The sequence below is a fragment of the Canis lupus genome, chromosome 26, assembly GCF_003254725.2.
Source record: "Canis lupus dingo isolate Sandy chromosome 26, ASM325472v2, whole genome shotgun sequence".
Lineage (NCBI taxonomy): Eukaryota > Metazoa > Chordata > Mammalia > Carnivora > Canidae > Canis > Canis lupus.
Window position 1 is genome coordinate 11,059,070 of NC_064268.1, and position 10,084 is coordinate 11,069,153.

At 55.2% G+C, this 10,084-nt stretch overlaps 1 protein-coding gene across 2 annotated transcripts; it reads right to left on the reverse strand.

Moving 5' to 3' along the window:
* Window positions 1-1,413: 1,413 nt before the first annotated feature.
* SDS (serine dehydratase) lies at window positions 1,414-9,320 on the reverse strand. 2 transcript variants are annotated; one of them, XM_025474051.3, is made up of 9 exons: window positions 9,139-9,320; window positions 7,459-7,579; window positions 5,979-6,133; window positions 5,572-5,611; window positions 5,151-5,290; window positions 4,959-5,050; window positions 4,266-4,493; window positions 2,781-2,905; window positions 1,414-2,106 (listed from the first exon to the last, which is right to left on the reverse strand). In XM_025474051.3, exons 2-9 carry the CDS (start codon window positions 7,526-7,528, stop codon window positions 1,901-1,903), a joined length of 1,056 nt encoding a protein of 351 aa, XP_025329836.1. In that variant the 5' UTR covers window positions 7,529-7,579; window positions 9,139-9,320; the 3' UTR covers window positions 1,414-1,900. The 2 variants fall into 2 exon arrangements, with proteins under 2 accessions (XP_025329836.1, XP_025329837.1); XM_025474052.3 differs by lacking the exon at window positions 7,459-7,579 and having other exon boundaries at window positions 9,139-9,319.
* Window positions 9,321-10,084: the final 764 nt, after the last annotated feature.

Here is a 10,084-nt window from a genome sequence, read left to right on the forward strand (position 1 = left end):
TTTGGGGCAGTAGGGAAGGCTGGGCTGGGTCCTTTCTCCTCACTGGCTTGGGTTCTACACCATCTACCGATGCATTCTCCTGTCCATTCTTCTGTCTAATCTATTCATTTATTCACCTGCTAACTCACCCATTGTCCATCTGCACAGTCATCCATCCACCTACCCAACCGTCCATCCATCCATCCACCCACCCATCCATCTATCCATAGAACCATCCACCCACCCACCCATCCATCCATAGAGCCATCCATTTTCCGTCCACCCATCTATTCATCTCTTTCATCCATCCACCCGTCTACCTATTCATTCATCTATATCTGTCCATCCAGATGTTCAGTGAGCACCTACTTTGCTCTGGGTGCTATCCCAGGGCCTTGTTAACCAACAAGACTTTCCCACTGTGGGATACAGGCCAACACGAAACAGAATCTGTCACCAACTGATCTTAGCCAGCTGGTCAACCCCAGTCCTCGGCGCCTTGGCTCTTAATAGTGGTCAGAGGGGTCTGCCTGCCTTTTTGGGGGGTTTTGTGCTGAATCAAGTGGGACAGTCGAGGCTGGAAGCAATCCTGTTCTGGGAAGGTTTCCCTGAACTGAGCACTATTTCAGTCCTACTCTGTCCTGTAGGTAGAATTCTGAGGCCATCCCCTATAAAATACATGTCTGTCTCTCCTGGCTGGAAATCCGTGCTTGGGGCTGCGTCCAGGCGGGCGTGGGGCAGGTTTTGCAGTCTCCCCTGAGTCTCACAGCCCCTCTGTCAGGGTGGGTAGGGGCTCTGCAGGCCCGTGTGCATCTGCATCATGTCCTGAGGGGCTTGAGGGGTCTCAAGCATCACTCTGGGCTTAGGGATTCAGTAAATTGCCTGGGGCTGTCGTGGGTGGTGTGGTGGTGGCCCCGCCAGGCCTTGAGGAGCCCGACAGGCCCTCTTCTACTTTCCTACACCACCTTCAGCACATGTTCCCCTTGGAAGACTGCATTTGATGTTCTGAGAGGGTTTGTGTGACATTCATTTCAAGTCCACTCCTTCCAAGTCCAGTGGGTGTCCAGTGTCAGTTTACATACCCCCAGAGATGGGGGGCTCACTACTCTGCTCCCAGTGGTTCTGTGATCACATCATTCTGATATCAGGAAGGACTTCATGTCAGAACAACTCCAGCCTCATCTGCCTCTCGGGTTGAGGGTTGGTTCTGTCTCCAGGGGAGGCAGCCCTTCCCCCAAATCTCTTTTGGCCTCCTCTCTTGCTTCCTGCTTTCTGCCTCTGGACATGCAAGCCCAACTGGGAGCAGGGTCCTGGTCTCCCAGGTGCCAGGGGTCAGGGCACAGGGTGCTCAATGTTGGGAGCCAGGGCTGCAAGCAGGCAGGTGGGGGGAGGGGAAGGAGGAAGGCAGACAATGATGAAGGAGCTCAAAGGATCTTTGTTTCATAAATATATTTTTTTCTTTTTAAATGAAAAAATCAACAATTAGAAAAATGACAGGGCGGGGCCGGGCTGGGCTTCCTGTGGGGAGAGGACGGATGGTTCTCAGTCTGGGCCCACTGCCCTGTGCGCCTTCCAGGGAGGAGGCCCATCCTGTAGTGGTCCCCGTCCCTCCTGCCCTCCCTGCTCCGGGGACCTGGTATGGGACACACGGGTGGCTGTCACCTAGCCACGGTGGCTAGGGACAGAGCCGCTGCACAGGTACCAGAGAGGTTCAGTTCACAGCTTTGCTGGCTGCCGACCCGGCTCCGCCTCGGAGCTGCGGCCTGTTGGCAGGGTGGGCTCATGGGAACGAGGAGGGAACCGGCTGGTCCGGGCCACAGGCTCACAGGCAGACACAAGAATAATATTTGCATCGAGGCCTGGATAAAACTCCAGCCCCTCCAGAGGTCCCCTGGGAGTGGAGGCAGGCAGGCGGGGGCCCTCACTTGGGCAGCCCATTCATGCCCAGCTGTTCCTTGAGGGCCCGCAGCTGGCTCAGACTGATGTTGCTGCCCCCGCAGACAATGACCACGAGGGAGGACAGCGGGGCCTGGAGCTTCCCCTCCCCTTGCAGCTTCTGCACCACGCGGCTGTACACGGCGGCCAGGGCTGCCCCGCAGGCGGGCTCCACCAGGATCTTCTCGTCATCTGCCGGGGAAGGGTGGTGAGGGTGAGGCCTGGGTGCAGGCTGCAAGGGAACGGCAGGGCCGCAGACTGGGTCCGGGCCACACCTCCCGTCACTATGCTAGATTGACCTTCCGAGGCGAGGTCTCATCTCGAGTGCTCGCACTGATGAAACGATTGTAACTGCCCAAGCACTGGGTTGAGAAGGCTTGAGTCATCATTTGAGCAAGACTGCTGTGGTCGGTTAGCCCAACTGACTGCTGGCACAGGAGTTAACTGGCAGTGTTAGTGCTACCTTTGCGTGTGTGTATGTGTGTGCGTGCACGTGTGTGCATGCGCACATATGCATGCACCCCACCCCTGTCCTAGACTGAACCTAGGAGTCCAGCCTAGTTATAGACCTATTTCTGAAGCCAACCCTGAGGCCTGTATTTTCCTTTTTCACCCTGGCTACCAGGAAGCTCACAGCATTTTAAACAGTTATTATTCCCTGCTGTCATGGTTATCAGGTTTCTTCACTTGTGGCTTTGGCCTTTCTATTTTTACTGCTGCATTGTATTATCTTTCATAGTGGGAGGTTCTAGGAAGGGATGGGGAGATAGGACGATGAAGAAAATTTACAGCGAATGGGATCTCTTAGGCCACTGAGCAGACAGCCAGTTAATCCCCAAGCCAGGGGGTCAGGTCTTGAAACATACCCACGAACTTCTCAATGGCGGCCACAGCCTCCTGGTCCGAGATGACTTCAGAGAAGATGGGGTGTTCCTGAAACAGCTTCAGGGCTTGAGCCCCCACAGTCTTCACGCACAGGGCCTTGGCCACGCTGGGAGAGGTGGGGATAGAGAAGAGGACGGGAATGGGGCAAACAGGAGGCAGGAGAAAGATCCTCAAGCAGGATCCATGTAACTCCAGGACCTGCACTCCTAATCAGTGCATTCACTTTCTCCCCCCTCTCCCTGGAGTCATCACCGGTTCTATTCCCAGCTCACTGGGGAGCCCCTGGGGCCTGAACCACCTTAGCCCTAAGCCCAGCATGTGGCACATGTAGGCACGCGACAATTATCCTCAATCCCAACCCTGCAGGATCAGAGCCCAACATGGTAGCTCCCAGGTGCCAGGTTCAGGAGCCCAGGAGTTCTTACTTGGGCTCAGTCTTCCCTATCTGCGGTAAGGACTTGTCTACCCAGTATCCAACCCAGCTGCATGTGGAGACGTGGTAGGAAGATATTTCCCAGCCTCCCTTGCAGTAGTCGTGGCCACATGACTAAGTTCTGGCCAATGAGAGGTAAGTGGAAGTACTGTGCCTGTCTTTATTTTTTTTTAAAGATTTATTTATTCATGAGAGACACAGAGAGAGGCAGAGACACAGGCAGAGGAAGAAGCAGGCTCCCCGCAAGGACCCTGAGGCGGGACTCGATCCCAGGACCAGGATCACGCCCTCAGTGGAAGGCAGACGCTCAACCGCTGAGCCACCCAGGCGTCCCCTGTGCCTGTCTTTAAAGGGAGGGGGCTCCTCCTGCCAGAACGAGCATGGGTGTGATAGTCGGCACATGAGCAGCTATTTTGGGCCATAGGGCTACATGATAAGGACGGTGGAGAACAAACGCAACGAACCTGGGCCTCTGGCTTCATGGAGCTGCCCTGGACCGCCTACCTCTAGGCTTTTTTTTTTTTTTTTTCCACTTATATAAGAGAAAGTAAAGTTGAATCTGGTTTAAGTCACTGCTATTTGGGGTACTTGTATAATGTGCCAAACCTAATCTTAAGTATCATCTCTCAAAGGTTTGGGGCTGGGATATGAGCTCCTGGGGACCGGGGGCTGTGTTTATTCACCACTCTGTCCCCAGGATCAGCACCGCTTGCACATTTTAGGGGCCCAGTAAATGGTTGGCAAATCAACAAGGTGTGTAAAACCCTGCTGCAGGAAACTCAATAAATGCGTAATATTGGCCTCTTCATGTGAGGAGTGTAATGTTCATGGTACTGAGTCACGTAGACTCGGTCGCATTCAGTCTCAGCAGTACCACTTGCTGGCTTGTGACTCTGGGCAAGTGACCAAAGCCTCAGCTTCCTCATCTGTAAAATGGGACTGACATGGAGGTGGTCTGTCTACCTTGCAGCCAACACCGAGGCGGGCTCCCCAAGGCTTACCGAACACCGACAGAGGCAGGCCCTCTGCTCACCTGGTAACCTGGGACAGGGAGACCAGCTTGCCGGCAGTGGTGGCAGCGTGGAAGCTGTGGGCTCCGGCGGTCTCCATGGCGATGACAGGCACGTCCCCCCAGCCCACCTCTTGCAGCCCCTGGACCACTCCGCACAGCAGGCCCCCACCGCCCACTGACAGCGCGATGGCCCCTGGCTTTGCACTCAGGGTCTCCTTCAGCTCCTTCACGATGGAAGTGTGGCCTTCCCTGGGGAGGGGGGGAGGGGGCACAGGTCAGGGCTGGGCTCCCTGGAGACACCACGCAGGGGTCCTGGAGGTGCCACCTGTCCTCCCAGGCAGCTGAGGGCTTTGGGCTAGTTGCCTGATCCCCAACTCCACCCCGACTTCCAGCTGCCAACATCTGCGTGACTACCCAAGGGCTTTCTCTGGCCACTGGAGCTGCTTACAACTGTGGCAGGAGAGGACACCCCCGGAAAGCAGCTCAACCAATGTCTGCGGGAGTCCAGAACGGTGGCAGTTGGTGTATAAACCCCAGCACGCTCTCCCGCAGGTGGAATAATTCTGGTTTGGGATCCACATTGGCTCCCAGGGGCCCCGAGTGGGCCCATAGCGGTCACCTGCCCATGAGAGCCCTTTACTGGCTCCCTTCCGGCCTCGGCTCACCTCCCCTTTCTCTAACGCCACCTGTACCAGGGGACTGGGCTCCACATACCAGATGAGGGGGTCGTCAAAGGGAGGAATGTACACCCAGCCAGGGTTGTTCTTGGCCAGGGCCTTGGCCAGCTCGAAGGCCTCATCCAACATCTGCAAGACCACAGGGAGGTTGGAGGGGGTGAGGGGCTGGAGACCCTGCCCAGCCACCGGGTGCCCTCCGCGGCCCCTGCCCTGGGTTGTTGGTACTCACCTCACCCACCACCTTGACTATGGCACCCTCATTCTTGAGCCGCTCAATGGTGAGGGCAGGGGTGGTGCTGGGCACAACGATGGTGGCAGGGATGCCCAGCTTCCTGGCAGCATAGGCGGCTGCCATGCCTGCATTGCCCGCTGCCAGGGATGGGGGTGGAGAGTATGTCAGTGCAGAAAGGCCTGGGAGCCCAGCTGGGCCTGCTCGCCCCCAACCCTGGGGCTCTGCACACCTCCCTGAGTGACAGCTCGCCTCCCCCCCCCCCCCCCCCCGCCCCGGAGTTCCAAATTGGGGCCGCTGCAGATGTTTGCAATGGCTCATTGCTACGGAAACCAAGGCCCCGGGAGGGGGGGTGCGCGGGGGGGGGTGCCTGGCCTGGGACACACAGCAGGGCACAGGAGGAAGCATGCAGGCCACTCACCCGAGGAGCAGACGAAATGTTCACAGCCTTGCTCAGCCCACTGTGGAGACAAGAGGGGAGGTCAGGCCACCGCCCAGACAGCTCTCCTGTCCGGAGTGCTTCCCAGTGATTCCAATATGCACCAGGCCCTCTTTCCTTCACAAAGACTCTGTATTGCCCTAGCCTCTCAGATGACATCGCCCCGCCCCGGAGACTGGCTCAGGGAAGGGTTGGGGTGAAGGGAAGCAGGCAAATGATGGCTCTGGGCTCAGTCCATAAGGAGACCCCCTTGGGTGGCCCCCCTTCCTAGAGGGAGTGCTAATGGCAGATACAAGGGCTTTGTGAGAGTGAGCACACAACACTGGCCTTGTCCTTTGAAGATAAAGGACATGCCACCCTCACTCAGATGCTGCGGAGCCCTCCTGTACCATCTTGCAGAGGTGTCCAATGCCCCGGATCTTGAAGGAGCCTGAAGGTTGGGCACTGTCCATCTTGAGGTAGACGCTGGTGCCTGCCACTTTGGACAGCGACATGCTGTCACGGATGGGGGTCTTCACGTGCAGGGGCTCTCCAGGCGTCATCGCTGGGAGGAAGGAAGGACACCCAGATGGTCAGGAGAGCCAGCCGCTGCCATACAGCCCTCAGTGTGCCTCTGAGTGACTCCTCCCCTCACTGCCCACGAAGCCGAGGAAAGAGCCCAGATGAGGAGCATCCTGGAGACCTGAATTCAAATCTCAACTGAGCCACCTACGTACCAGGTGACATCACACAACCAATCCCCCCCTCTGCCTCAGCTGCCTCATCTGTAAAATGGGGACAAGGATTCTTACCATCACCAGCACCGCCACCCACCCCATGCACACAGCATGCTGGGAAGCTGTGAACATTAGAAATAACGTTCAGACCTTGCACCTTTCCAGGGGCAGGAGGTGGAGATGGATTTGCAGGTGCTGATTCAGAGTGAGCTTCAAGATGCTTAAGTGGTAGTGGTAAAGAAGGGGCAGGATAGCAGAGAGAGTCTATTTGTGAAAAAATATGGGGACACCCCCACCACGTACATAATCCATAAGCTTCTGTGTGCATAGGCCGTCTCAGGATACACACAAGAAACTTGTTAGGGCAAGGGGCTTCTGGGGAGAGCTGGCACTCAGCATCCCTTTTGTACTGTTTGAATGTTTTGTCGTGTTTAGGGATTATCTGTTTAGATACATGCATTTTTTTTATACTAACCTTTGGAAAGCCCCGCACCCAGTTAGAGAGACTTTTTATAGTCATTATATTATGTGATAATCACTTCTAAAGTGATCACCACGTGCCACACAATGTTTTAAGCCTTACAGATATTAATTCATTTAATCCTTTTAGCCTTCCTAGGAGGTGCCTTATCATCCCATTCTCCTGATGAGGAAAAAGGCTCGGATTGTGTTTCCCGGGATGGCCGCTGCAAGCTCTCCCCATCCCACACGCATCTCTTATGAGTGATCATCTCAGTGAGAGGTGGGGTCTGTGCTTCCTCCACATGAGCCCTGGAGGGGCAGAGGGTGTCTGTGGCTGCAGTGACACTATGTGGCTTCCAAGCAGCAAAGTGCTGGTAAAAATGTTTACTCTCCAAGATAAAGCCCTGATTTGTAGTGTGTGCACCTCTGTGCTGTACATAAGCTTCACCAAGGCCGCGTTCACACTACCAACACGATGTCATGAGTGTGGAGCTGGGAAGAGATGGCACAGTCCGCTTTCCAGAGTCTGTGTGAGTCGGCTTCAGGGCAGCCCCTCACCCAGGGCTGGGTCACAGAAGGGGACACAGCCTCCACCTGGCTATTTCTCTTGAGCAACTCTCTTCCAAAACCCAGCTGCCGTGAGGCGGGTAAGCGTAGGCCTCATGCAGAGGCCATATGGAGGTGCCCCTACCTGACAGCTGATGGCCAGCGTCACTTGTGAGACGGGTAGGTGTCTGTGTGTGTGTGTGACCTTGGGACATCACCAGCCACTGTCACACTGCAGCCGCCTGAGAGAGTCCAGCGAGAACTGCCTGCAGAGCCCAATTAAGCCCCAGAGCCATGAGACAACAATACAATGATTGCTGTTGTTTTTGGTCACTATACCTTCGGGCAGTTTGTCACATAGCAATAGGGATCGGAATATTAATGTGACTTGCCCAAGGTCACACAGCTAGTGAGTGGGGGAGGCAGGATTTGAATTCAGACAGTCTAGCACCTGAACTAAGCTGTCTCCAGGACACATGGGCATGGCTCAGGCCTCCCGGTCTGGACTGACTCTGAGTGATGAAGAAGCTGCCATGGTCCGGAGTCTGGCCACATACATGCAGCCTTTTTTTCTCTTCTTTTTCTGATTCTCCCCAACTTGGGCTGAACCAGAACTGATCCACAGATGGTTGGGTAAGTCACCTCTCTGGTCCCCCACCACTACCACCTCCCCCATCCCACAAGGCCAAGCAAGACTGGCTCCCTCTTTCTACCTCCCACCCTATTTCCAATGACACTACCTGGTGCCGCCCTAGCCCTGGGCCATTGCCACTCCCAGACTGGGCTAGATATGCCTTGGTCAGAAGCAAAGTGAGGGGTAGGCTTCCTGACCACTCCACCACCCTTAGCACCCCCAAATATGGATCGCTCGTCTGTCTGAATTAACTGACATTCGGGGCCTAAGAGAGGTGCTCAACAGATACCATCTCTCCCCTAGGATCTCTTGAGCAAAAGCCAGGGACTAGAGGCACTCTATTACGGGAGCATCCCATATCTGTCTGAATTAAGTTTAATGAACCTTCTGGAGGTTAACCCTGAAACAAGGGCACCCTCATTCTGGCTGAGTGGACCTTGTGCACGTTGCCCAGCCCCAGCCTCAAAGAGCTGTCCTGGCTGGATGTGGGAGGCAACCCCCACAAGACCCCTTTTGGGTGGATTTGGGAAGCCTCCTCCACCTCTGGTTGCACCATGCAATGCCTTCAGGGGAGGGGTAGGGACCCCCTGTGGTCACCACTCCCTCCAGCATAACATCCTGAGGTTTTGCCAAACACAGGACAGAGGGTACTAGAAGCTGCTATCTACCTAATGTTCCCTCCTGGTCAGAAGTCACTCCCCCTCTCACTTGGCTTATATAGCAAGAGCTCAATAAAAATGAACTATCATTATATCTGGGCTGGACATTTTATTTTTTTTTTAAGATTTTAAAAATTTATGCATGAGAGAGAGGCAGAGACACAAGCAGAGGGAGAAGCAGGCTCCATGCAGAGAGCCTGATGTGGGACTCGATCCTGGGACTCCAGGATCACTCCCTGGGCTGTAGGCAGGCGCTTAACTCCTGAGCCACCCGGGCTGTCCATGGACTGGACATTTTAAATGCATGATCTCATTTCATCTTTACAACAGCTCGATGAGGAAGGGTCAGTTATTGTTCCCATTTTAGGGAAATGGGAAACTGAGGCCCAGAGCTAGATGCCGACCCAGCCAGTCTGGCTTCAAAGCATGGGTTTTTATGCTCAACTGACTCTATCCCCTCCTCTTCTCCTGGAATCTCCTGGCATTCCACAGGCACTCCAGTCTGGGGTGGGGCTGAGGTGGGGGTACTTACCTGACCAAGGCAGTGAAGGTGGGCCGCCCAGGCAGAGGGAGCAAGCCGAGGAGGGATAGACGGGAGGTGGTCTAGATGTATAGACTGGATAGATGGTCCTCTCACGGATGGAGGTAGATGGACAGTTAGAATGTCTGCTGGATCGTCCCAGGGCCTATGGGTCTGGGTCTGGGTCTTTGGTTCCCAGCTTTATTCCCAGGGCGCCGTCCAGCAGCCAATGGGGACCCAGGGCTGGCCACACCCCCGCCAGGCCCGCCCCCTGGCCTGTGGCCCTGGGGCTTCCAGAAGGAGAGAGGGAAGCTGGCTGTGCTTCCCCTGCTGGCAGCTTCCTCTCCTCTCTCCCCTCATTCACCCTTTCCCTTCCCCATTCTCAGCGTCTTCACTGGCAAGTGGGAATAATACTGACTTCCCCAGGATTGTTCCCAAGAGTTTGCAGGGTGGGAGACGGTGCACTTCATGTCACTAGCATGTGCTTGGCACATAGTAGGCACCCAGGAAACAAACCATGGGAGGAAGTGGGTCCTATGATCATCCTTGTTTTACAGAAAGGGAGGCTGAGACCCAGAGAGTAAGAGACGTGAGCAGGTATTTGAACCCAGTGGGCCTGCCTCAATGTGAATTACCTTCTCCTGTCATCCTTTATGATTCTTTTGTCTTGAAGGGGCAGATGGCTTAATGGGTATGACCCAGGTGGCTCAGGGTTCAAATCCTGGCTCTGCCATTTACTAGCTGTGTGGCCTGGTGCAGGTCAGTTTGCCTCCTGGAGCCTCCCTTTGCTCATCTGTAAAATGGGGATGAAAATGGGATGTCCCTCCTCGGATTAGATGGCATGATAATGCATGTGTATGTACGGGGCCTGGAACTGAGCGAATGTTCGGTGTTAGCAGCCATCATCATCATCATCTTCATCATCACATGCACCTGAACTCACTCCCTGCCCCATGCC